This window comes from Protobothrops mucrosquamatus, unplaced genomic scaffold (genome assembly GCF_001527695.2).
Source record: "Protobothrops mucrosquamatus isolate PMUCROS unplaced genomic scaffold, P.Mucros_1.0 scaffold1127, whole genome shotgun sequence".
In the NCBI taxonomy this organism is placed as follows: Eukaryota; Metazoa; Chordata; class Lepidosauria; order Squamata; family Viperidae; genus Protobothrops; species Protobothrops mucrosquamatus.
This window is the reverse complement of record NW_015387345.1, coordinates 336,733-364,274: the sequence shown is the minus strand read 5'-3', so window position 1 is coordinate 364,274 and position 27,542 is coordinate 336,733. Positions and strand designations below refer to the sequence as shown.

The following is a 27,542-nucleotide window of genomic DNA, read 5'->3' as shown; positions in this document are numbered from 1 at the left end:
GAAGCTCTCAGTGATAGGAAAAGGAATGAGATGTATGGATTTAGAATCGTCCAGGTGTTAAGCCCTGAACTTATAGAATTAATTTTCACAGAGAGAAGCAAACATGAAAAAGACAAACTACAATCCACTATTGCTAAGTCAATCCATAAACAAAGAAAGGAACACATCATTAAAATCTGACAGGCAATAGTCTGAAGACAGAGTAGACCAAGTTCTCAGCCAGTCATTTTCAAAGCGTTAAGTTCACAGGAGAGTCTCCATCTGGGATAAGGGAGAGGGACAAACCAGGATGCTATCATAAAATTTAAGTGATTTCTCATGCTGTAAAAGCTGCTCTTGGAGAAGGCTCCCTCTGAATCCTTCATCATAGTCTTCCCGCAGATTATTATATCTGCAAAGCAAAAATAAATTAAACCTCTTTTGCAGTACTATAAAACATACGGATATGCCTAGCCTCTTCAAAGTCTGATATAAGAAAAAATCAGAGAGAAAGGGAGAGTTGCTAAATCAAATCAAGGGTTCTTCCGGGCTGTCAGGAACATCTGGTCAGATTGTTCGTGTGGAAGGATAAAGTTGTCTATCAAAAGAAAGTTTTAAGAGTGGGAGGTGGAATCACCCATCAACCCAGCCTGGACAACTTTATAATTCTTCAAATTTTCTTTTGTGTAAGCGCCATTTCTGATAGAACTATCCTGGTTTGAGAAAGTTTCACTTCGAAAAATTAAGCATCGAGCTCCTCACCGTCAGATTCAGCAGTTTCTAAACCAGGGGTAGGCAACCTTGGCTCTTTTATGACTCGTGGACTTCAACTCCCAGAATTCCTGAGCCAGCATGGCTCAGCTTGGAAGCCTCTCCCTTTCCCCTCAGCATGGCTGACTCAGGAATTCTGGGAGTTGAAGTCCACGAGTCATAAAAGAGCCAAGGTTGACTACCCCTGGTTCTAAACCATGGAAGAACATTTTATAGTCAGAAACCTCTCCCAGACAAGAGACACAGACTGGTCACCCAGAATGAGATGAGTCTGTATATTGCTGAAGAAAATTTAGAGCACTTTGTATGAAATTCTTAATGTGTTTGCTCACCTGTGCAAGATCCTATCAGAAGAATGGATTATGTACAGGTAATCCTCAACTTACATTATCCCCAACCATTCATTTAGTGACCATTATAACAGCGCTGAAAAAAGTGACTCACAAAAGTGACTTCCACACTCACAACCATTGCAGCATCCCCATGGTCACATGATCAAAATTTGGATGCCTGGCAAACTGATACATATTTATAATAGCTGGAGGATCCTGGGGTCATATGACCCCCTTTCATGCTTTTCTGTCAAGCAAAGTCCACGGGGAAGCCAGATTCAATTTAACAATCGGTGTTATAACTTAACAACTGCAGTGATTTACTTAACAACTTTGGCAGGAGAGGTGGTGAAATGGGGCAAATCCCTTAACAACTGTCTCACTTTCCAAAATAAATGTTTAGGGTCAATTGTGGTGATAAGCCGAGGACTGCCTGTAATCTCAAGATCAGATTTACTAGCTGTTATCTGCCTGGGGACCATTTAAAGTAGCCCTAGGAGGATACTTCTTCAATTTACTGACAGACTTGTTTTACAAAAGATTAATATACCAAGAGCTGAATAGTTCAGGACTTACTTGTGTGAAGTGGTCCAGAAGCCTAAAGTGTTCACAATCATTAAGGAGGCCAAGAAGAAATAAAATCTCTCAAATTTACCCTCATTTAGAATGTTTGGAAACCACTCACCTAGAAGGATGGGGGGAAAATACAGATAGATGCTGAGTCAGAATCCAAAAAAGAAGAAATCTATTACCAAATTCTGCTTGCAATGGGCTCTTCTGGCCCAGTCCCACAATTGCAGAATTATTTTTCTGCTATGGATTATGGGTCAGTTTCGGTAAGATTACCTTCTTATTCTAAGATATAGTGGGCAGCTTTCATAGAGGCCCCACATTCATTTTTGACATTCTTAAAGCTCCTTAGGATAGCATTGTCAAATTCAACAGCAACATGGTAATTTTCAAGGGTCCATTTCCCTCCCTCTCCCTTAAAACAAACAAACAAACCTTAAACAGTAAAACAGATTTATGAAACCTCTGGGAATCTTAATGTACCTGTATCATGCCACAATTCAAGAACAAGGAATTGAGTTCTGCCACCTCTGGTGACATCCCATGTTGCCTATCTTAGCTTGAGTTTAGAAAATATCCATTAATGATCTGATTAAACATTTCGCAATACCATCGGTCCAGCCCTTGCCCCTCCTATCTTCTATCACCTGTCTTTCTCCACTTAAACACTTTAATTCTTCTTGACAAATCACTGCATCTTAACCCTCTAGTTCAGGGGTGTCAAACTCGCAACTGTCACATGACGTGTCACGACGTATCGTGACTTTTTTTCCATTGCCGGCAATGGGGTGGGCACGGTTTCACCAGGATGCATCCGGCCCGCAGGTTGGCAGGTTGACATCCCTGTTCTAGTTAGAGCAGGGGTGTCAAACTCAATTTCATTGAGGGCCACTTCAGCATTGTGGTTGCCCTCGGGGGGGGGGCTGTGTGGCCAGGGTGGGTGCGGCCTACTGGGTGGGTGTGGAGTGGGTGTGGCCTACTGGGTGGGCAGGGCCAGCTCTACATCGTTCGCATCAAGGGTGCCTGTGGGGGCCTGGGCAGGAATGGGACAGATCTGAGGGTTTCTGGCAGAAGAGGGTGGGACCGGGGCAAGCACCAAGGCATGGTCCATTTATTCATTCCTCACAAAGGGTGACACCTCCCCAGCATGCACCCAGAGGGCGGGGCCGACGTGGCAGGGGCTGGTTCCTCGCTGTTTCTAGACGGCCTTGTGGAGCTAAGACTGAATGCGTTTCAGCATTGATGGCCACCACAAAATGGTACATTGGCTCCCGGCCGGCCTGGGCCAGGGCCAAGGCAGCGGGGGCCGTTCCCTCACTGTTTCCAGGATGGCTTTGCGGGCCACATAAAACCACTTCGCAGGCCGCATCCGGCCCCCGGGCCTTGTGTTTGACATGTCTGAGTTAGAGGATCTGCAGAATAATCAGCTGAGACTCAACTTCCACAAGCGCTTCTCCCTTTCCTGCCTTTAAGTTCCAGAGAACTAAAGAAAGGTCCCTTATTGTGAGATGTTTCCTTCACTGCCATTCATGCTTTGGACTCAGACTCCTCTTATCCAAACATTGTCTAGTCTGCGGCTTTTCCTCCTGTCTCTCCAGGTTATTCTCACAGACCACTACATCAAGAGACTTGTTTGCTCTCTTCAAGAGCCGAAGAAGCTTCTTGGATGAGAAGCGAAACGTCTTCCAAGAAAAACAAAAAAGTCCAGTTGCCTCTTGAAAAAACACCTTTGGGACAGCCATGACGTGGAGGTCCGAGACTCTCCATACACATTTGCAGGAAGACACACCACCTCCTATTGCAGACATGTCAAACACAAGGCCCGGGGCCCGGATGCGGCCCACGAAGTGATTTCATGTGGACCGCAAAGCCATCCTGGAAACAGTGAGAGAACAGCCACTGCTGCCTTGGCCCTGGCCCAGGCCGGCCGGGAGCCAATGTACCATTTTGTGGTGGCCATCTGTGCTGAAACGCATTCGGTCTTAGCTCCACAAGGCCGTCTAGAAACAGCGAGAAACCAGCCCCTGCCGTGTCGGCCCCACCCCCTGGGTGCATGCTGGGGAGGTGTCACGCTTTGTGAGGAATGAAGAAATGCACCATGCCTTGGCACTTTCCCCGATCCCACCCCCTTCTGCCAGAGACCCTCAGATCTGTCCCACTCCTGCCCAGACCCCCACAGGCACCCTTGACGCGAACGATGTAGAGCTGGCCATGCCCACCCAGTAGGCCGCACCCACCCTGGCCACACCCACCCGGCCCCAGAGGGCAACCGCAATGCTGATGCGGCCCTCAACTCTCTTCCACTGTTGACTGTGCAATTCAGATTTTCCTACCCCCTCGATTTTTCTCCATAATGGCAGACACCACACTGCAGATAGTCCTCAACTTGCCACCATTTGTTTAGTGACCATTTGAAGTTACAAAAGCACTGAAAAGGGGACTTAGGACTGGTCCTCGCATTAACAACTGTAGCAGCAGCATCCCCAGAGACACAGGATCCAAATTCAACCGGCATGTATTTACGATGGTTTGCAGCATCCTGGGATGTGATCCCAGTCGGCTTCTGACAAGCAAAGTCAATGGGAGAATCCCGATTTGCTTAAAGATGGGACGATTTACTTAACCACTGCAGAAATTCACTTGACCAACCAAAAAAAAAAAAAGGTTGTAAAATGGGGCCCAACTCACTTAACAACTCTCTTGTTTAGCAATGGGAATTTTGGGCCTGGTTGTGATCATAAATCAAGGACTACCAATATATGAGGATGATGGATGGAATCAAAGCCAAATGAAATCAGAGACCATGTTTTTGGAGGGGAGGGAGTTTCACATACAAGTAACCCTTGACTTACGACCACAATTGAGCCCAAAATTTCTATTGTTAAGCGGGACGGTTGTGAAATAGTTTTGTCCCATTTTACCACCTTCCTTGCCACAGTTGTTAAGTCAGGGGTCTTCAGACTTGGCCCTTTTATGACTTGTGGACTTCAACTCCCAGAATTCCTCAACCAGGCATGCTCTATGTGTATGTGTGTGTGTGTCTGTGTGGTGGGTGACTGTCAGAATTTGAAATCTGGGTCATAAGTAACCCCCCCTAGATAAATCCATTGGAATTTTGAACGGTCACTAAACGATCGGTCATAAGCTGAGGTCGCCCTATACTTAAGAGAAATTAATACTCACCATGAATATATGAGAAAAAAAAATATGTGAATGAAATCAAAATACCTCTTATTGCTTCATGATTGAAAACATTTTAAACCAAGGGTCTTCAAACTTGGCCCTTTTATGACTTGTGGACTTCAACTCCCAGAGTTCTTCAACCAGGCACGCTGGCTGAAGAATTCTGGGAGTTGAAGTCCACAAGTCATAAAAGGGCCAAGTTTGAAGACCCCTGTGTTAAGTGAATCACTGCAGTTGTTAAGCTAGTAACAATATGGCTTCCTCCGTGGCTTCATTTATCAGAAGGTCGCAAAAGGTGATCACATGACCCCGGGATACTGCAACGGTCATCAAGATGAACCAGTTGCCATGCCTCTGAATTTTGATCATGTGACTACGGGGATACTGCAATGGTTGTAAGTATGAAACGTGATTGTAAAGTGGTGTTGTGACTCTGAATGGTCACTAAACAAGTGGTTGTAAGTCAAGAACTTCCTGTACATTCCTAGCACTATTGAGTCCCTTGCCCACACCTCTGTTGCAGATGTAGCTCCAGCAGCATCAATCCTGTCACCATTTATCCATCTGAATCCTAGAGGCATTATATAAGTACAGCTCTCGAGCAAGTGACTCTCTTTTTAGTCCTCTGCTCTACTTTCCATAGATTGTTAGATTTATAGTCTTAAGTTTCCCCTTTAGCTGAAGACTGCCTAGAATAGAATCTTTCTTTCTTACTTCTTTCCTATAAGTCTGAAATCCTCAACAATGCAATCCTTCTTACTGAAGCATCTAAACTTTGTCTTCCTTTTTGGAAGATGCCTAAGCATCTGTCTTCGCATTGTTAATTTAAGATTAGCTAATATTAATTATTTTGTTAATATTAAAATTAATAATGTAACATTATTAATGGCATTAAAATTTAATATTAACGTTAATTGTTTAATATTAACTTAATATTAACTCATGTACTCTAACAGCACTCTAACTTATCATATGTGCTTTGCAAAACAGGCAGAGAATGAACTAAACTGAAGAAGCTTCTGGGATGAGAAGTGAAACGTCTTCAAGGAAAAAAACAAAGAAAGCCCGGTCGCCTTTTAAAAAAGCACCTTTGGGACAAATGCAACCTGGATGACTGGGAATACACATCCCGCATCTCAACAATTACCATTATCACGATATACTGGAAAAAAGCTGTGGGCCAGGATTTTATGGTGAACTAGTAACATTCCGCTACCATATGAATTAGATGGAATAATAATAATAATAATACCCCATTGCAAAATCTAAGTTCTTGGGAAGAAGTCAATGTGTATAAAGGCCAACCACCAGCTAAGGAACCAGAAGCTGTGATTTCACATTATGTATATAATAATGAATTGGTTCAGACCAATTTCCTTCACTCTTAGCAACCAACTCAAATCACAGTATTTGAGTTTATACCACAACTTTGGATAAAGTTACTTCCATAACTCTCTGTGCGTGAGTGTGTGTGTGTGTGTGTGTGTGATAGAGAGAGAGTGTGTGTGTTTATGTGTGAGTGAAACAAGGGGGAGGGTTGATGGGAATAGGATTTATCCTACATCTCATTAAAATGTCAAGGGATGCACAAGAGCCTTAAGAAACCAGCCTCCTCAGTGTGTACTGAAAATACCACTGTCACTTGTCATCTGTTTGCACTCATCAAACTTCTGAAGAAGTCTTATTTTATCATATTCACACTATCTTTCAGAGATGTGATTTTTTTTTAAAAAAGTGATGAGCACCACTTAAGCCTCTAAGTGAATATCTTATCCACTTTGCTAGTAGAACACGACTCTGGAAGAACGAGATGCATTGGATGCAAACAGTCATTAAGCCAGTGTTTCTCAATCTTAGCCACTTGAAGATATCTGAACTTCAACTCCCAGAATCCCATGCTAGCTAGGGAATTCTGGGAGTTAAAGTCCACACATCTTTAAATTGCCAAGGTTGAGAGACCCTAGTTTAAGCATTGGAACTTCTAACTTCTGTGCCCATGTAGGGTCTGGAATATTTGGATTATAAATTAGTTCAGGACTAGTAAATGGGACAGACTGTTATAAATTAAAATCACTTCTTAGAGATCAGATTGAAAAGAAGTTCTTCTATATGCATGAAAGCATGATATAGCAGGGCTTTTCAACCTTTTCACCCATTGTACCACTTTTAGGATATGGCAACATCCGAGTACCACCAGTCGCCTAGCAAGGTGTCAAAAACTTGATGACCAAAAAAAGAGAGGAAAAAAGTGATAAAGTATAGGTAGTCCTCGACTTACAACAGTTCGCTTAGTGACTGTTCAAAGTTATAATGGCACTGAAAAAAGTGCCCCGCAAGGCACAGCCGAGCAAGACACCTGCCTGCCCACCCGGCGGCGCTCTTCCTCCTGTCCGAGGTTTTCATTGTTGTGAGCATTTCTGTTGAGGATTGGCAGCGGGGGTGGGGTGAGGGGTGTTTGGTTTTTATTCCCCCCGTCTGCTGGGCGGTTGCAGCAGGTTTTGGTCACTTCACATGACTCTGGGACACTGTGACCGTCATAAATATGAATCAGTTGCCAAGCATCTGAATGTAAATCACAAGACCCTGGAGATGCTGCAAAACTCCAGCTTATTGGCGCTTCTTCTGGGCTCGGCGGAAACGCCAGGATCAGCGCCGAGCTCCAGCTGGAGCCTGGTGCTGATCCTGGTGCTTCCACTGAGCCCTGACAGTCCCGAAGAAGCGCTGATCCTGGCGTTTCCGCTGAGCCCTGACAGCCCTGCAGCTCCAGCCATCTCTCGCTCAGGCTTGTGCGGTGCTGCCACCGGTTCAGCTCATTCCCCTCCCCCGCTACCACTTTTCTAGGATGGTCGCGTACCACCTGCCAGGTGCCAATGTACCACAAGTGGTACCCGTACCACTGGTTGAAAAGCCCTGCGATATAGCATTGGTAATATTTTTTCCTTGCTAAAATCTCAGTACAAAATTAATCATGGTCAAATTTATTTGAAATATAATGCTATACAAAATAGTTCCATCTACATTTTCTTGTTAATTTCACCGGGACTAAAACATGAGTAACTTTTTATGGACTAGGACCTCAGAATGCAATCTCTCATTCAGATAAAAGTAAAAATTAAAAAAGCTCAGGCTATTTAACATAGTGAGCCAAACAGCACAGTATCCAAATAACAGCTATAATACTGTATATAACATGATAAGGTTAATCAATCATGGATAAAAAGTGGCCATTTGTGTGACATAAAGATAGTCCTCGACTTATAGCGATTCGTTTAGTGACTGAGGTGACAACAGGACTGAAGAAAGTGACTTATGACCGTTTTCATACTTATGACCGTTGCAGCATCCCCATGATCAAAATTCAGAAGCTGGGCAACTGACTCATATTTATGACGGTCGCAGTGTCCCGGGGTCATGTGATCCCCTTTTGCGACCTTCTGACAAGCAAAGTCAACGGGGAAATCAGTTTCACTTAACAATTGTGTTTCTAAGTCAACAATTACCTTAATTCATTTAACAGCTGTGGCAAGAAAGGTCGTAAAATGGGGAAAAGCTCACTTAACAACTGTCTGGCTTAGCAACAGAAATTTGGGGATCCATTGTGGTTGTAAATTGAGGACTATCTGCACTGGAGAAACTGAAGGGAAAATGTCAGCAAGGAGATATCAAATACAGATTGTTCTCATTTAAAAACCACACTGAGGTTGTTAAGAGAAGCAGTCACTTGCTTTTGCTTTATTTATTAAGCAAATTTATATAGCCACCTTAAGGTCTTAAATGCAAGGATTGGTCACAAAGTTAGCGTTACATCCCTGTTATAATTGCAAATGGTCGCTGAATGAAATACCAAGGTATCCCCACACCCCTCCCTTAATGGAAGACTCACATTCACGGTAACAGAGAATGGAATTTAAAAGAACAGGTTCTCCCATTCATGAAAACAAGGCGATAGACTTCACCCTTGCTTCACCTAAAAGCTATGAATATAAATATAATCCCAGACATTGTCACTAAACTGGAAGCAAAGGTAAAATACTGCCTCCGATTGAACTCTACTCCTGGTGACCACATGGGATGGTTAATCAATTTCTTTTGACAACAACGCAACTAATCTGGTAATCTCAATTACACCCGGGGCTCCTTAGAGAACAAGTTTTACGATAATTTATTGACTGCTTTTAACCACTTTTGCTTTATAAGGTTTCCATAGTAGCTTGAAGGAATGAGCTTGTGATTCTTAAGGCGATGGTAGGATTTTTCATGTTGCCACGAAAAATCCAAAAATTGACTGGAAAAAAAAAAAGAGGAAAAACTGAAGCTTCATAATGTTGTTAACCTGGGTCAACTTTCACTGCTATACTAAGGTGGAAAGGTCTATATCATATCAGTTAGGTTGTTTTACTGTAGCTTTGTCCACCACCTTCGGTCTGTTGATTTGTCAGCCCATAAATCCAAATAATGAATAAATCAAATCCATGGCAACCTTTATTTCCTAAATGTGACTAGCTCACTGCATCCAAAGTGAAAATGAGGATAAAATTGTCTTCTGGAAGGGAGGGATAACTATGCCAATTGTTTGCCACACAGAACAGGAAGAGGCCAAAACATTGACAATTCTAACTACGGTAGTGGCCAAAATTGTGGAAAGCTTTTGGGAAAAGTGTACAGTAGAAATGCCACCTTTGGTTAAGTTTCCACCAATTTTACTTCTCATTTCTTTATAACTGTAGCTTTGTTCACCATAATGGAGCCTACCCACCATGGTCCTAGCTCCAGTGGTGGGATTCAGCCAGTTCACACCACTTCGGCAGAACCGGTAGCTAATTTTTTGTTGCCCAGGCCCAGAATGGACTTCCAGAAGTGGCATCCACACAGAGAACCAGTGGTTCACATATTTGAATCCCACCACTGCCTAGCTCATGATGGTCATAAAGGGGCATAGTCACGTGATGACCCATTTTATGATTCATTAAGTGAATCCACAGCAGTTAAGCGAGTGCCATGATTGTCAAGCAAATCAATGATTTGCTGTGGGTGCGGCTTGGCCAAAAACCAGAGGCAAATGTTGGTTTTCAGCAAAACCATCCTAAAACATGGTCATGTAACTGCAGAATGCTGTAAAAAGGACATCAATGTGGTCCAGGCAGTGAAGATTTGAAGTGAGATCACATGTGTGTGTGTGTGTGTGTGTAGCGGGTGACCATCAGAATTTGAAATCTGGGTCATAAGTAACCCCCCTTAGGTAAATCCATTGGAATTTTGAACGGTCACTAAGCGATCGGTCATAAGTTGAGGTCGCCCTGTACTTAAGAGAAACTAATACTCACCATGAATATACGAGAAAAAAAATTATGTGAATGAAATCAAAATACCTCTCATTGCTTCATGACTGAAAACATTTTAAACCAGGGGTCTTCAAACTTGGCCCTTTCAAGACTAGTGGACTTCAACTCCCAGAATTCCTCAACCCGCGTGCCTGGCTGAGGAACTCTGGGAGTTGAAGTCCACAAGTCATAAAAGGGCCAAGTTTGAAGACCCCTGATTTAAACAGAGAACGTTTTAAACAGAAAATGAGATCTCAGTGATGTGCCTGTTATTTATTTTAAAATCACAGGATCCCCTAACCAAGCATAGAAGCTAGATTTTTTTTTTCCTTCTTAAAAAGAAAATGAAAAATTCCTTATTCTTACAACTGTTGATGAAGTTATGTTGTAATTGCAACTTTATGGTTAACAATCTCCAGAATTTCACATAAGAATTTCGGTGGACACAAAGCTCCAAAATATGACAGTAGTGTCTCTTATTTATGTGAAAAGTAGAATGTTATGCAAAACAGGCATATACTTAGGAAAGAAAGACATTTCCTCTCCTTAATTGATTTATACAGGTTGCAAAAAAAGCTTTTTCTTCAAGCAGGATTGTCTGAGGTTGGCGCTTTAAGTCATACAATATTCAGTTCTATGTTTTGGTGAAGGTGCCAAACTGCAGACTAGGAGGATGGGAGTCGTATTTTTCTCTCGGGCACACAAACCAAATGGGTGACTTTGGACCCATCACTCGAAGTGTTGTTGTTGTTATGGAGAAAATAGTGCAGGCACATTATGTACGCTGCTGTCTGGCATGAAGAATCCAGACCACATGTTAAGTTCCAGTTAAGCTGATTTATTGCTCATGCCTATACAAAAGGATATCGTCAACTAATGGTCAGCACTAAATTGGCTCTAGGTAAGAGTCAACAGAATTCAAGAGGGGTTGGATGAAGACCATTTGTGAGAATGTAAGGATTCCAGGCTGATTCCTCTTTTGACTCCACCCCCAGCTGTGCTTGCTTTTCCACAACTGCCTTGAATTGTACAAAATAAAGGTGGGCTTATATAGCTAAAAAAAAGGTGGGATATACACCTAATAAAAAAAGGATATACACTCTTCATGGGCCAACATCCTGACTCCATTGTAAGAACTATATTTGTAGATTGTCTCCAGCTACCGCTAACAATGTGGAATACCCTATGCCAGGCATGTCAAACTCGCAACGTCACGTGACGTCGCATAACCTATTGGGACTTTTTCCCCATTGCCGGCAATGAAGTGGGCGCGGTTTCAGTGTGACGCATCCGGTCTGTGGGCCAGCAATTTGACATGCCTGCCCTATACAGTGTAGTTTAGATCAGGGGTCCTCAACCCCCGGTCTGTGGACCAGCACTGGTCCATGGCATGCCAGCAACCGGGCTGCGCAAACAAGCAAAGCTCCATCCGCGGGATAGAAGCAGCAACACAAAACCACACCCCCTCTGGTCCACGGAGACACCTTTCTCCATGGAACTGGTCCCTAGTGCCCAAAAGGTTGGGGGCCACTGGTTTAGATTATCACCCCTGTGCTATCCTTTCTGTACTAGATGAAGACATTTTAATTCCTCAAGACTTTTAAACATCTACTAATTTTTGTCCAAATTCTTTACCTCTTTAAACTTCAGTGTATTTTCACTGACTGCTATCGTGCATTCCTTGCTTTGACTGCCTTCTATGCTGTTCTTTTAAAATTATTAACAGAATAACAGCATTGCAAGGGACCTTGGAGATCTTCTAGTCCAGGGGTAGGCAACCTCGGCTCTTTTATGACTCATGGACTTCAACTCCCAGAATTCCTGGGTCAGCATAGCTGACTCAGGAATTCTGGGAGCTGAAGTCCATGAGTCATAAAAGAGCCGAGGTTGCCTACCCCTGTTCTAGTCCAACCCCCTGCTCAGGCAGGAAACCCTATATTTGATGTTGTAACTTGAGATTTGTACTAAAGATTTACGTATGTTATTGAACTATTGATTAACCCAGCCACCACGTTGCTTTCTAAATACTCAATTGTAAAATTAGAAAACTAATAAAATATTATTAGGGGAAAAAAACCAACGGATCATCTTATGTGCTTAATACAAGCCATCCTGGAGAAAATATTTTGAAATACGGCACGAGCATTTCTAAAAAAAAAAAAAAAAGCTGAAATACATTTTTTAAAAAAAGTTCTGCCCACCCTATGCTCTGGTAGTGTAATGTAATGGCTTTTAATTCATTTTCTGAGGAGAATTAAAAAAAAGGAGTTCTGTAACGGCTCCTATTAATTATTCTACCTTTCATAATCGGAATGATTCATTATATTATGAGGAATACAGCCGTAGCTTAGTGACCCATCTTAATCATGAAAAAAAATCAATTCACTGCAGGTTCTTATACTTTGCTATTTCTAATGGATGTCAATGGTCAATAGGAAGAGTATAAGAATAGCTACTTAGAAAAGGAATAAGGAAAAATCACCTATCTTCATTTTGGCTGCAGAAAACATTTTTTTATGTGTGAATTACCAACCGATCATTATAGGAATTTTATTGAACATTCACATCTGATGGTCATCCTTTGATTATCAATCTTATTATTTATCTCCCTTTCATAATGGGATAATCAGCTAGGCAGAAAAGGAAGAAGATAAAGAAATAGGAGATGGAAAATGAGAAAGAGGACAGAAAAATAATGTGCAAGGTTTTGAACATTTCCTCACTTTGATTTGACAGATGGCGGTGGTTATTGAGAGCTAATGAAGGGGTGATTACAAATACAATGTGGTGTAGTGGTTAAAGTGCTTGTCTAGCATTAAGGAGAACCAGGTTCAAGTCTCTCTCAGCCATCAATCAAACCGAATCTTTATTACAGTCATAGACCAGCACTTGGCATTCGCTAAATGGCGATCCCCTTATGTAAGAAAAGAATAGTAGAAAAGAATAGTGAGATCCAGACATTGTCTAAATATACGGGATATTTTACCTTGTGAACCAATGTAAGTTATTTGGATAAGGAAGGCGCCCATGATGCAACCAGCTCCATTGAAGAAAGTCAATATTTGCATGGCAACCCCACGAATTTGGCCTGGCAGAAACCTGAATGTAATGAAGACACCTTTGCAAAGGAAGAGGAAAAAAAATAATTATGAAGGAGAACTACCCTGGGGATGGAGAGAGGCAGGCCAGAGCAGTGGTTAGGGAGGTGGATTGGGATATGGCAAAGGTGGGGAAACCTTGGCTCTTTTATGACTCGTGGACTTCAACCCCCAGAATTCCTGAGCCAGCATGGCTAAGCATGGAAACCTCTCCCTTTCTCCTCAGCATGGCTGGCTCAGGAATTCTGGGAGTCGAAGTCCACAAGTCATAAAAGAGCCAAGGTTTCCCCCCCCCCCCGGGATATGGGAAGGAAGTGACTTCCATATCACCCTTGACATGTTCCATGTCCACATCACCCACTAGCCTTGGCCATGCCTGACCTCAGTAAACCCCAGGTCACAAAATAAAGAACCACTTAAACTTTTCTGCCCGTACACGTAGTCCTCAGCTTACAACTATTCGTTTAGCGACAACGGGACTGAAAAAAAAGTGACTCGTGACCATTTTTCACACTTACAACCATTGCAGCCTCCTCATAGATACATGATCAAAATTTGGACGCTTGGCAACTGGCATGTATTTATGACATTTATAGTGTCCCGGGGTCACGTGATCACCTTTTGCGACCTTCTGACCAGCAAAGTCAATGGGGGAGCCAGATTCAGTATACAACTGTATTATTAACTTAAGAACTGCAGTGATTCACTTAACAACTGTGGCAAGAAAGGTCGTAAAATAGGGCAAACCAGACACTTAACAACTGTCTTGCTTAAAACAATGGAAGTTTTGAGCTCGATTGTGGTTGTAAGCCGAGGATTATTTATACTGACACTTGGGCTAAACTGACAAAATGCATCTCTCGCCCACTAGGAAATTGGCAAATATCGATCAAAACCATAAGAAATCCCTCAGAATATGGAAATCCTTTACAGATGCAATGAGGTTGAGACTGGCCAATGGTTGCAAGCTCATTCAGGTAAACAGTCTTTTCAGGATACCAGAAATCACATCTATTAATAAATTAAAAGATCCCTTCCTCTGTGTGACTTCTAAATGTTGATTAAGTTAATTAAGAATAGAATAGAGCTGGAAGGGACCTTGGAGGTCTTCTAGTCCAGCCCCCTTCTCAAGCAGGAGAACCTACACCAGGGGTAGGCAACCTTGGCTCTTTTATGACTCGTGGACTTCAACTCCCAGAATTCCTGAGCCAGCCATGCTGAGGGGAAAGGGAGAGGTTTCCAAGCTGAGCCATGCTGGCTCAGGAATTCTGGGAGTTGAAGTCCACAAGTCATAAAAGAGCCACGGTTGCCTACCCCTGACCTACACCATCTCAGACAGGTGATTGTCTAGTCTCTTCCAGTGATGGAGCACCCACTATTTCTGGGGGTAAGCTGTTCCACTGGTTGATTGTCCTCACTGTCAGGAAGCTTCTCCTTAAGTCCAGATTGCTTCTCTCTTTGGTCAGTTTCCAACCCTTGTTTCTTGTCCTTCCCTCTGTTGCTCTGGTGAACAACCTGACCCCTTCTGCCTTGTGGCAGCCCCTCAGATATTGGAACACTGCTATCATGTCTCCCCTATTTCTTCTTTTCTTTAGACTAGCCAAACCCAAGTCCCTCAGCCGTTCTTCATATGTTTTAGTCTCCAGGCCTTTGATCATCTTAGTTGCTCTTCTCTGAATTTTTTCTAAACTCTCAACATTTTTGTGATATGGTGACCAAAATTGGCTGTAGTATTCCAGCTGTGGTCTTTAGAAGGAAGTCAGTTGATATGGTAAATAATTGGGGGGGAAAGCCATAAGCTCAGCAGGGTGCCTAATCACTAAACACCCCCTTTTGCTATACACTTGAGACCCGTAATTTATACCTATCTTCAATTGCTGTACTGCACATTATGCTATCAAAATAAACTCTGCCTTTACTCTAAGCAACTTGCCTATGTATTGTTTAGATGACTTGGCTTGGATTCAAACCCAGATCTTTCCTAGGATTTAGTCTGAAATCCACCCCCAGCCATGGAAGCTTAAGCAATATTTTGGGGGCCAGTATCTCTTAGCCCAGTCTTTACAATCTCAGCAACTTTCAGATGCGTGGACTTTAACTCCCAGAATCTGGGTGCGGAAAACATGCTGACTGGAGATTTCTGGCAGTTGAAGTCCATACATTTTAAAGTTGCTGAGATTGAAAAACACTATTTTAGCCCAATATAGGACATGATTGATAAGACAGTAAGCTTGGAGAGAAGAAGACTATGAATTAGGGCTTGTGTAGGCTTCAAAAATGGTTGGAAAAAGTGCTTTGGATTTCGAAGAAATCAAAGGCATCAACCACGTCTTGGGTCTAGGACAGGGCAACCTTGGCTCTTTTATGACTCGTGGACTTCAACTCCCAGAATTCCTGAGCCAGCATGGCTCAGCTTGGCAACCTCTCCCTTCCCTTCAGCATGGCTGGCTCAGGAATTCTGGGAGTTGAAGTCCATGAGTCATAAAAGAGCCAAGGTTGCCTACCCCTGGTCTAGGACAACATGCTGTGGCCGACTCGCCCCAACTGAGTCATCGCAGGCCAACTCGTTGTGAGACAACTTGTCGTGGGACAATTTAATGCAAGGTAACTCAAAAGAGGGAGGAATGAATTGCTGCGGACCTTGTCTTGCTTCAGGTTTGAACCTTCTCAAGTTAGAAGTCCTGGAGGCTGGAGTGAGCTGCAATTCTTCCTGCTTCTCTTGAGTTATCTCATGTTCAATTGTCCTGCAGTAAGTTGTCCTGTGATGAGTTGGCCATGGCAAGTTGACCGGGATCAATTGGCCAGGGTGGAGATGACTGGGGCGAGTCAAACGGGGTGAGTTGGCTGCAGTCAGTTGTCCCAGTCCATCACTTCTCTGCTATTCATGAAAGTGGCCTGTTTTTTTTCCTCCAAGCTTCTGCATGAACCTGAAAAAAAAGATGCTGCACCTTTAAGGAACACAGAATTTTCCTCCCAAATTCTATGCAGGAGTTTTTTTTTTAAAAAAAAGGAAAGTGGTTTTAGCAAGTAGCAGCAAGTGATCCTATTATGACATGGAACTTGGCTGAAGCACTTCTTTGAAATCTTTGTTGTAGTCTGCACAGAGCTCCTATGTCAGTGGTTCTCAACCTTTTTAATGCCGTGACCCCAACCGGTTGTAAGTCGAGGACTAAACTGGTCGTAAGTTGAGGACTAAACCGGTCGTAAGTCGAGGACTAAACCGGTCGTAAGTCGAGGACTACCCAACCGGTCGTAAGTCGAGGACTTTCCCTGCCCGGGAGTGCTGCGCATGCGTGGTTCCGACCCCTTGCCGGCTGAGGCGTAGCTGGCAAGCGGCAGAGACGGAGCAGGCCGACCACCAGCTGGCCCAGCCCAAGGGAGGTAAGGCACCCGCCGGAAAAGGGGAAAAAATGGCGGACAAAAAAAATGGCGGACAAAAAAATGGCGGACAGCCTTGTTTGGCGACCCCCATGAAATGGTCGATCGACCCCAGATGGGGTCCCGACCCACAGGTTGAGAACCACTGTCCTATGTAATATGTTGCCTCAGAGCCCTGCAAGAAACACAGGATACTCAATGCAACTAGCAAAACAACAAAGAGGCAGGGAGGTTTTTGCTGCAGCACCATATTTGCCGTGGTGTCATCTTTGCAAGGCAAATGTAATTCCGTATTCTGAAGGGAGGAAAAAAAGGCAGAAATACATGAAGGGAATGCTACGTTTGCTTCATTGGTCACCCAGCTTTCCCTGGCTTTTTTCCTTTCTGCACAGATTAGAAATGGGCAATCTGCCCTGTGAAAAGTCCTCCATCCATAAAATTGCCATTGAACTCTCACAGAAATGACTATTTGGTTGATTTTGAAAAGTAACATCCTGGGTCTTACAGTATACTGAAGAAAGAAGAACAGAAGAACAGAGTTGGGAGAGACCTTGGAGGTCTTCTAGTCCAGAGGTCCCCAATCTTTTGGGCACCAGGGACCGGTTCCGTGGAGAGAGGGTGTGTGGTTTTGTGTGCTGTCTGCATCTAGCAGATGGGGCTTTGCTTGTTTGTGCGGCCCGGTTGCTGGCATGCCGTGACCCAGTACTGGTCCATGGACTGGGGGTTGGGGACCCTTGTTCTAGTCCCACTGGTTGTCCAGTCTCTTCTTAAAAGCCTCCAATGATGGAGCACCCACAGCTTCTGAAGGCAAACCATTCACTGGTTCATTGTTCTCACTGTTAGGAAATTTCTCCTTAGTTCTAGGTTGCTTCTCTCTTTGATTAGTTTCCATCCATTGTTTCTGTTGACCCCCCCCCCCTCTTCTTTGTGGCAACCCCTGACATATTGGAACACTGCTATCATGTCACCCCTAGTCCTTCTTTTCACTAGACTAGACATACCCAATTCCTGCAACTGTTCTTTGTACATTTTAGCCTCCAGGCCCCTAATCATCTTTGTTGCTCTTATCTGCACTCTTTCCAGAATCTCAACATCTTTTTTTTATAATATGGTGAGGTTAAAAGGATGGAAGTTAACCTTCTCTTCAGCTCCTTTGATCACATATAATGAATGGAAAGAGTCCCCACCACCAGCAGTAAATCAGGCACTTCTCTTAACCACAAAGAGCATTATCCTTGAGCAAGCAATCAACACAAGGATGACAAACAAAAGCTCTTTCTGTAGGAATGATCAATAAGGAGGCCCAGAAATGCAGTGGAGGAACACCAGGGTGACGAGAATAATAAAGGAATCCCTCAACCATCCCTGGTCAAACAGGCATCATTCTGGGTTTAAAACAGTTGATCACGATCACATGAAGTGTTAATACCATTTTATAATGCCTTGGTAAGGCCAAACTTGGAATACTGCATCCAGTTTTGGTCACCACAATGTAAAAAAGATATTGAGAAACTAGAAAGAGTGCAGAGAAGAGCAACAAAGATGAATAGGGGCCTGGAGGCTAAAACATATAAGGAACAGTTGCTGGAATTGAGTATGTCTAGTCTAATGAAGAGAAAGACAAGGGGTGGCGTGATAACAGTGTTCCAATATCTCAGGGGTTGCCACAAAGAAGAGGGAGTCAAGCTATTCCCCAAAGCGCCTGAAGGCAGGACAAGAAGCAACGGATGGAAACTAACCAAAGAGAGAAGCAACCTAGAACTAAGGAGAAACTTCCTGACAGTTCAAACAATTAATCAGTGGAACAATTTGCCTCCAGAAGTTGTGAATGCTCCAACACTGGGAGTTTTTAAGAAGAGATTGAACAACCATTTGTCTACAATGGTATACCAGTGGAACAGCTTGCCTTCAGAAATCGTGGGCACTCCATCACTGGAGATTTTTAAGAAGAGATTGGACAAACATTTGTCTACAATGGTATACCAGTGGAAGAACTTGCCTTCAGAAATCATGGGCGCTCCATCACTGGAGATTTTAAAGAAGAGACTAGACAGTCACTTGTCTGAAATGGTATAGGTTCTCCTGTTTGAGCAGGTGGCTAGACTAGAAGACCTCCAAGATCCCTTCCAGCTCTGTTCTGTTCTGTTCTATTCTATTTATTCATGAGGAAATGGAACAGAAAAGGGGTTCTTACAGGTGGGGGTCACCAGAGTTTCTGCTACGCCAAGCAAGAGATACTGTGGGGCCAGATGGAAACACGGCATGGAAGAAACAAGGAGAGTTTTTCCTGAAAGTGTCTGTTCAACCAGAGGGAAATGCTTCCGACGTAGCTCAAAGAAACCAGCAACAACCATGGAAAGAGTTGCAGATGTGTTACCTACAACTGAGTATCAAACACAAAAGAACAATTAATGTTGTACAGAAATATATAAATTGTAAACGGTAATAAAAACTGCATGTGCCATGCTCAGTGAAAACAGACTTTTTAAATATTCCAAACATTTGCTATCTTAATCCCCAACTTATACCAGGCATTTTTCATTTTCTGTTGAAGAAATTATATTTTATCTGTATCAATTTTTGTGGGGGGAAATGGTGTATTTTTCTAGACCTCAAATTTTTATCACCATCGCTTCTATAGGTTTCTAGAGCTCTTCTTCTAGAACGGGCAGGGAACGATGACCCCTTTATGACTTGTGGACTTCAACTCCCAGAATTCCTGAGCCAGCCATGCTTATTCGGGTAAATTCAGTCTTTGGAATTGCAAAGGGCTAAGTTCATTACGGCGGAGTCTGGTCAAATGATCTGTAATGTTTCTCCCAAGGTGTCTTGCCACTTGGGCCAAGTTGTCAATGTATGAGATTATGAAACTCATCTTACGAATGAAAGCAAATATACGTGTCGCAGGACAATGTTACAGGATCCAATCTGGCTCGCTCACCAGGACTAGAAGTTTAGTCTTCTGAGATTTGTGCTGGAGCCCATTCTCTGCGAATTTCTCTTTCATCAAAACGAGAAGCTGAGAGAGAAGTTCTCCGAAGATGGGCTCCATCACAAGCTTGGAAGACCCAGATTGGATCCTGCAGACTCATCTTCTCTCTCTTAATTTCTGATGTCGATTGTCCCTTCCTTTCCCAGCCCTTCCCATCCCTTCACAATCTCTCCCACCAACACTTTTAGCTCCAATTAATATGTTATTAATTAAAATAGCATCTTAGGCTAGCGCAATGCCTTATTTCAGGCACCTATAATCAACATTTGAACTATGAAATTATTTTCCAAGTAACACATCCAGGGTGAACTGATAGGAACAGGTGTTTTGCACCAGTGCTACACACACCTGGGTTTCAAGGTCCACAAGTTTGAACAGATTTTTCTATTTAATTCAGACAACAGCCATGCCAGGAACATTTCTGGTTTTAGCCATCCATTCATCCTTCTAGAAAGGGATGCACATTCTGTCATTTTTGTACAGGCAGTCCTCAACTTACAACAGTTCATTTAGTGACCATTTGAACTTACAATGGCACTCACAAAAGTGACCGTTTTTTCATACTCACAACTGTTGCGGCATCCCCAGACCAGGGTAGGCAACCTTGGCTTTTTTATGACTTGTGGACTTCAACTCCCAGAATTCCTGAGCCAGCCATGCTGAGGGGAAAGGGAGAGGTTTCCAAGATGAGCCATGCTGGCTCAGGAATTCTGGGAGTTGAAGTCCACGCGTCATAAAAGAGCCAAGGTTGCCATAGACACATGATCAAAATTCAGATGCTTGGCAACTGACTCGTATTTATGATGGTTGCAATGTCCCGGGGTTATGTGATCTACTTTTGGGACCTTCTGGCAAGCAAAGTTGATGGGGAAGCCAGATTGACTTAACAACCGTGTGACTAACTTAATAACTGCAGTGATTCATTGAACAACTGTGGTAAGAAAAGTTGTAAAATGGGGCAAAACTCACTTAACCAATGTGTCGCTTAGCAACAGTAATTCGGGACTCAGTTGTGGCTGTAAGTCGGGGATTATCTGCCTAGCAATGTTTCTCAACTTTGGCAAGATGTGTGGACTTAACTCCAAAAATTCCCCAGCCAGCATTGCTAGTTTGAGAAACACTGGCCTGCAGTATCACATTCATACACGTTTATAAATCACTCCGTGTATTGTACCAATGAAGCCAGGAGAAAGAAGAAGCTGGATATTAAATACCACTAAATCTTTCAAACGCTTGTAGCACCCATTAGATTCTAGGCCAACGTGTAACTGAAAGAATTGTCAGCATCATTATCCAAATCTTCTTTTCTGCAGCTCAGCTGAGACATTATTTTATTTTAAATCCTGAGTAATTGCCACCTGCTGTTTCATGTGCTTCTACTTTGCACAAAGCTTAACAACAAACTTAATTAGGCTAATTCTAGTCAGATTAATATTTCCTGTCTTTCGGCACTAGCTGTGCCACATGCTACGTGCTTGCCAAATTAAATGGAGGGATACAGGAAATGTTGATTTCTAACTAGGTGCATGCTTTAAGATGCACTGCAGGATGGGAGGTAACTCAAGCTGGGTGAACACTCCAAAGGTCCAGTTCATGCAAATGGAAAGTGATTTCTAAGCAGGAATTGGGAGCTGATGTTCTACTTTAGAAGTAGGCAATACTACAGCTAGGAACGAGGGACGAGAGGCATATCACAAAAGCAGGATTTCAGGAAATAGCCCAAATCTGAATAGAGGGGATCAGGAGCACTTAGTAATACTGTATTTCCCTGAAAATAAGACCTAGCCAGAAAATAAGCCCTAGTATGACTTTTCAGGATGCTTGTCATATAAGCTCTACCCCCAAAATAAGCCCCAGTTAAGAGCGTCAGCCAGACGGATGCATTTAGTACCGTATTTCCCCGAAAATAAGACCTAACTGGAAAATAAGCCCAAATATATCTTTTGGGGCAAAAATTAATATAAGACCCCGCCTTATTTTAGGGTAAACACGGTAGCAGTAGCACTTTGATTTATATACTGGTTCATAGTGCTTTACAGCCCTCTCTAAGCAGTTTACAGAGTCAGCCTATTGTCCCCAACAATCTGTGTCCTCATTTTATCAACCTCGGAAGGACGGAAGGCTGAGTCAACCTTGAGCTGGTCAGAATCAAACTACTGGCACTGGGCAGAGTCAGCCTACAATGCTGCATTCTAACTACTGCACCACCACGGCTCCAGGACTGAGTCTGCCCATGAATGCCAAAAGCAGGTCTGGGGAATGGTTGATCTGATGATTGGAGAAGACAGCAACAGGAAAAGGCTGAACAGTTTAATGCCTATTTTGCATTTGTCTTTTCACCGGAAGTCAGCATGCCCCAACGCTTGTTATGGATGGCTTGCCTGAGTTTTCGTAACGTTTCACAGTAGACTTCTGAATTGATGATAGAACTACGCTCCATGAACTTCACTAGCAGTACTCCTTTGGCATCTTCACATTTGATGGGGTTTTCTATGGCACCACTTCCGGTGTGGTGTTGATTCACAATAATGCTCGCCTGCACACCGCTAGACGCACCCAAGAACTTTTCAAGCAGTTCCGTTGGGATGTTTTTGATCACACCCCCCCCCCATATAACCCAGATTTGGTGCTGAGTGACTGCGACTAAGGAATTTCAAACCTTGTAAGACGTTATGACAAGTGCCTCGATTTGAATGGCGATTATGTCACAAAGTCATGTAATGTTGTAGTTTTGTAATGTGTATAATAAAAGTTCTGTATCTGTGAGTGTCTGTCATTGATAACCAAAAGAAGATTTATTTCTGAATTGCAAATCGTATGATTTGCATTTTCTTTTACTTATTTCTTTTATTCTATTTTTAACATAGGGTCCTATTACTGTTCTGTTTTGTATTTTGTATTCTGAGATGGTCTACAGGCTAATCAATTAAGTATCAATGAATGGGAATGGAAAAAGAAAGCTACAGACCAGTCAGCTTGACCTGCTTAGCTTCCAAGTATGGACAGATATATGGATAGATTGACCAGGCATTGCTATCTGATAAATTCACTGGCACATCAATTTTCTTGGCTATGATATGGAAGTGATTTGCCATCATTTTATTCTGGGATGTTTTTTCAACTTTTCAATCTAGAATACAGCACTGCAATTTCCTAATGGTTGTCCATGGAGATCCTCAGTCACCCAACTCATGGTTATCCCAAAGATGCTTTTTCAAGAGACAAGTGGACTTCGTTTTTCCTTGAAGACTTTTCGCTTCTCACCCAAGAAGCTGATTCCTGATTCTTGAAACATTAGCCAGATCTGATCCTCCTTAGTCAATTTCCTTTAGCTTTCAGGGTGCTTGTCACCTACGTGGACAGATGCTGAAGTACCTTGTTTTAATTTTGCATTTGCCAGAGCATTATGGATTTGGCTTCTGACCTGTTACCGTCTTTATCCAGGCTGAGATTCCGGCTTAGTCAAGAATTTTCTCCTATCAGTTTTGATGGTAATGTTATGCACTTGTGGAAAGAGATCTCTGGGCTTGGGACCTCATACCTCAATTGATTTCTCATAAGACCCTGATTGGATTTATGACATTACAATTAACTTCTGAATGTTTTATTGTTGGCTTCGGGCCATAAAAAGGGCACCTTCTTTCTTGGATTATTCTACTTTGAATTGGCAAACAACAGTATGAAGGGGAGTGATATTTCCGCACATCACAGCCTAAGCTGCTTTAAAAAATTGCCCTGAGCTCTTTTTAAAAATTGACCAAATGCATGCGCAATAAATAAAATAATCATAATATTTCCTTAATGTGAAATATACACTGTTTAACCACCAGACGTTATTTAATAATGAAGCTCCCTAATGACGCACAGCTACGAATTCACAAATACTAATATTGTCCGGTAATGTTACTCGAGAGATTTTCTCCATCACCTCGTTAATTTACAGACGCTATTCAGATGCCAGTATTCTCAAAAGCAGTAGCTTTTCCTGTGTAAGGATTATTTGCAAGTTTCTAAAAAAAAAAGTATTTATGATATACAGGTAGTCCTTGACTTACAACTTACAATGGACCCCAAGACTTCTGTTGCTAAGTGAAACAGTTCACGTGACCACGGGGGGATGCTGCTATGGTTGTAAGTGTGAAAAAAATATGTTGTAAGTCACTATTTTCAGTGATGTCATAACTTTGAATGGTCATTAAATGAACTGTTGTATGTCGAGGACTACCTGTATAAAAAAAATCAGGAAAATAAGCAGATGTATAACACAGAAATAGATCATAATAAAGACAAGCTTTCCAAGCATTATAAAATACACGAGGGGAAAAAACATAACACTGCCGATTGACGTACAACCATTTGTTTAGTGACTGTTTGAGGTGACAACGGCACTGAAAAAAAAGTGATTTGTGACTGTTTTTCACACTTACAACCATAGCAGCATCCCCCGTGGTCACATGAACTGCCTCACTTAGCAACAGAAATCTGGGGGTCCATTGTAGTTGTAAGTCAAGGACTACCTGTATATCATAAATACTTTTTTTTTAAGAAACTTGCAAAAATCCTTACACAGGAAAAGTTATTGCTTTTGAGAATACTGGCATCCGAATAGCGTCTGTAAATTAATGAGGTGATGGAGAATATCTTTTGAGTAACATTACCGGACAATATTAGTATTTATGAATTCGTAGCTGTGCATCGTTAGGGAGCTTCATTATTAAATAACGCCCATGGTCACGTGATCAAAATTTGGGCACTTAGCCTGTATTTGTGATCATTGCAGTGTCCCAGGGTCATGGGATCCCGCTTTGACAATCAAAGTCAATGGAGAAGCCAGATTCACTTAACAACCATGCTACTAACTTACCAACTGGAGTGGATTCACTTAACTACTGTGGCAAGAAAGGTTGCAAAATGGAGCAAAGCTCACTTAACAACTACCTTGCTTAACAGCAGTAATTTCGGGCTCAATTGTGGTCATTAAGTCAAGGACTACCTTCAATAATTGGCGCTATTGTTTTAGTACTCACCAATACAGATCATAGGATACCATCCGCTTGTTTTGGCATTCAACAAACAAGCATTGACGCACTCCAGGAGGGGTGCCAGGATTAAAAACGGCAAGATGCTTATTAAATTCATGGCAGCGATTGGCAAAAGGAATCCATTCAGATTCAGATTGGAATTCATTGTCTGTATATAATATCCGGATGGAATCTGAATAGCAAAGAGAAATGCTTTAGTCTGGTTGATGATCCAACCTCCTTCCACTCATGGAAAAGAAAGAAAATAAAGGGATTTTGTTGTTGTTGTTGTTGTTTACCTCCATTTCTGAAGGGGTACGTTTCATCGCATGCTAAAATTAAAGAGACAAAAGTGTGCATCTGAACCAAACCAAACCAAATTTAAAACCAAAGCATAACTCACTCACCTGCATAAGACATGATCTATAGAGGATTTGGAAGGCAAATAAAGGAAAGAGACGGATGAGCAATTTTGTGTTTTCCACTTGTGTTTCGGTGTAGCGGCCTCCATAGTTTTCCTTGGCGTGGTCCAGCCAGTTTGCCACATTCCCACTGAAATAGCGGCATTGTACGCAACACAGCTTCAGTGCATTGACAACTATGCCACAGATTGTCAACAGGCAACTACCTAACAACAAGACAGAGGAGAAAATAGTTTACAACACAGACTTTATAAGACCAAACCTGCCTGCTATAGCAGTTGGCACCCCTTTCTGAAAGTTTTGGCAGATTTCAACTGGTGAAGAAATTAGGTCAGGGGTTTGTCGCTCTAATAGTTGCTTAGAAATCTCTCTTCACCACAAAATCCAACCTAACAATTCAAAGGATTAAAGCAACAGGGCAGAAAATCTGTATTTTACTAAATGTACTAACTATAGAGTGGGGCCATTCTTAGTTCCAATAGGAGTTGTTTGTAGACTGAACCTCAGCACAGAAAAATTCAGTAAGATGCAGATAATAACCATATCCCTGATCTGCAAAAACACCCAACTTTTTCTTACCATTGACAGTTGGATCATCCCTAAAAGCTGAGAGCCAGTAAGTGTTACCTACTGTAACACCTGTAGGTATTATGGTAGCTATAGCCAACTTCACAAGTGGATCCAACATTAATTTAAAAAAAAAAAGGAATGAAAAGGGTTGAATTTTTGTGTTCCTCTCCAAACGTCTTGGGTGATTTTGGCTGAGAATGCCAAAAATTTGATGTCTTTTCATGACTGAGATCATTTTTGGATATGTATACCTGCATACTCCATTTAATCCTCCAGGGAAAGATTGAAGGCAAACGAGGTCCAGGCAGAAGAAGAACATCATGGATTCAAAATCTAAGGGACTGGTTTGGACAAAACTCAACAGCACTTTTTCGTGCGGCTGCTAATAAAAATAGGATCGCCAACATCCGATAACGGATATGGCACAAGAAGAAGAAGATACCTGCACTAAAGACCAGTACAAGATTGTTTGATCCAGCCAAGATCTCCAGACCACTGATGGCGATCACTGATCGTCACATAAAGGGATGGACATAATCCAGTAGGCAATGCTTTAAATAGCTTAACCAGTGGTGAGATTCAAATATGTGAACAAACGGTTCTCTGTGTGGATGTTGCTTCCAGAAATCCATTCTGGGCCTGGGCAACAAAAAATTAGCTACCGGTTCTGCCAAAGTGGTGCAAACTTAACCCTAAATTAAATAATGGTTTATTCACCACAACAAACGCTACTCAAAAGCAAGCGGTTACCAATACCTATCTAAAATAGAATAGAATAGAATAGAATAGAATAGAATAGAATAACACTTTATTTGCCAAATATGATTAGACACACAAGAATTTAGTCTCCAGTGCGTAAGCTCTCAGTATACAAGTTTGGGAGGATAAGAGAGGAACTCAACAGAGTACATAAAATAAACAGTGTAGGAGACAAACAGCAAGAGGAAAGAGTTGATAATTGATGTAAGGGATTCTTAGTGACATTGCAGATAATGAGGGTGGCAGACCAAGTGCTTAAATGAGCAATAGTCTAACAGGGTCCTGGAATTGATTTTCTTAGGTCACTTGATTCCAAGTATAAATTGGAAGAATTCCAGGCCAGGGTGCCTCTGGTTCCTTACGCTGTCCAACAACCTTTGTGGCTAAAAATCCACATATCTGTTAAATTAATGTTCTTTTTCCATTCTTATTTTGACCATCTTAAGTTTGTTTCACCCCATGCTTTTGCGGGTGCATTTTTAAAATTTCTGTAATATGTGAAAATTGACCAAAGAAATGCAATTTTTGCATGCTGTTTCCCTATCTTCTTTTACATGCTGTTCTCAAAAATACGCATTATTTTATGTACTTTACCTAAATATCCCTATTTTAATGGCATGTCCTAGTTTAGAGACCTGTGCCACAAAGTCTGACAAAATTGGAATGTTGAAGGAAAACCTCAGGCTGGCTTAGGACATTTGTTTGGGAAGCGAAAATTAGATCAATACGCAATGCAGTATAGTTACTGAAGGATTTTGGAGAATGCATAGAGTTATGGAGCCTTAAATTTTTCACCTTGATAGAAATTTCTTTGATGCTCAGGTGTCACGTCAGCCTTTACCTAATAAAACTTTTGCACTCATTTCAGCTGAAAAATGACCGCAAATATGTAGGGTCCTGTCTGGTAAAGTGAAGGGGCAATCATATTTTCACTAATGTGCTCCATGCATATTTTGGTCCTTGCTGGAGTTTGCAGGAAGTCCTTGACTTACAACCATAACTGAGCCTGGAACTTCAGTTGTCAATCATGCTGGTCATTAAGAAGGTCATCGTGCGAGCATGCCCAATTTTAGGCCTTTTTTGCACCCATCTTTAAATGAGTCACTGTGGATCATTAAGTGAATCCATTGTTCACAATGGGCATTT

General features: G+C 42.3%; 1 protein-coding gene across 1 annotated transcript in view; it reads right to left on the bottom strand.

The window, feature by feature from the left end:
• Positions 1 to 243: 243 nt before the first annotated feature.
• The window catches only part of SLC15A5 (solute carrier family 15 member 5), a 46,407-nt gene continuing 19,108 nt past the window's right edge, over positions 244 to 27,542 (bottom strand). Inside the window, exons 4-9 of the mRNA XM_029284937.1 lie at positions 25,053 to 25,273; positions 24,652 to 24,838; positions 18,827 to 19,009; positions 13,143 to 13,274; positions 1,659 to 1,767; positions 244 to 391 (exon numbers count right to left, since the gene is read on the bottom strand). Of these exons, the coding sequence (XP_029140770.1) occupies positions 244 to 391; positions 1,659 to 1,767; positions 13,143 to 13,274; positions 18,827 to 19,009; positions 24,652 to 24,838; positions 25,053 to 25,273 (980 nt within the window). The remainder of the gene's footprint in view (positions 392 to 1,658; positions 1,768 to 13,142; positions 13,275 to 18,826; positions 19,010 to 24,651; positions 24,839 to 25,052; positions 25,274 to 27,542) is intronic.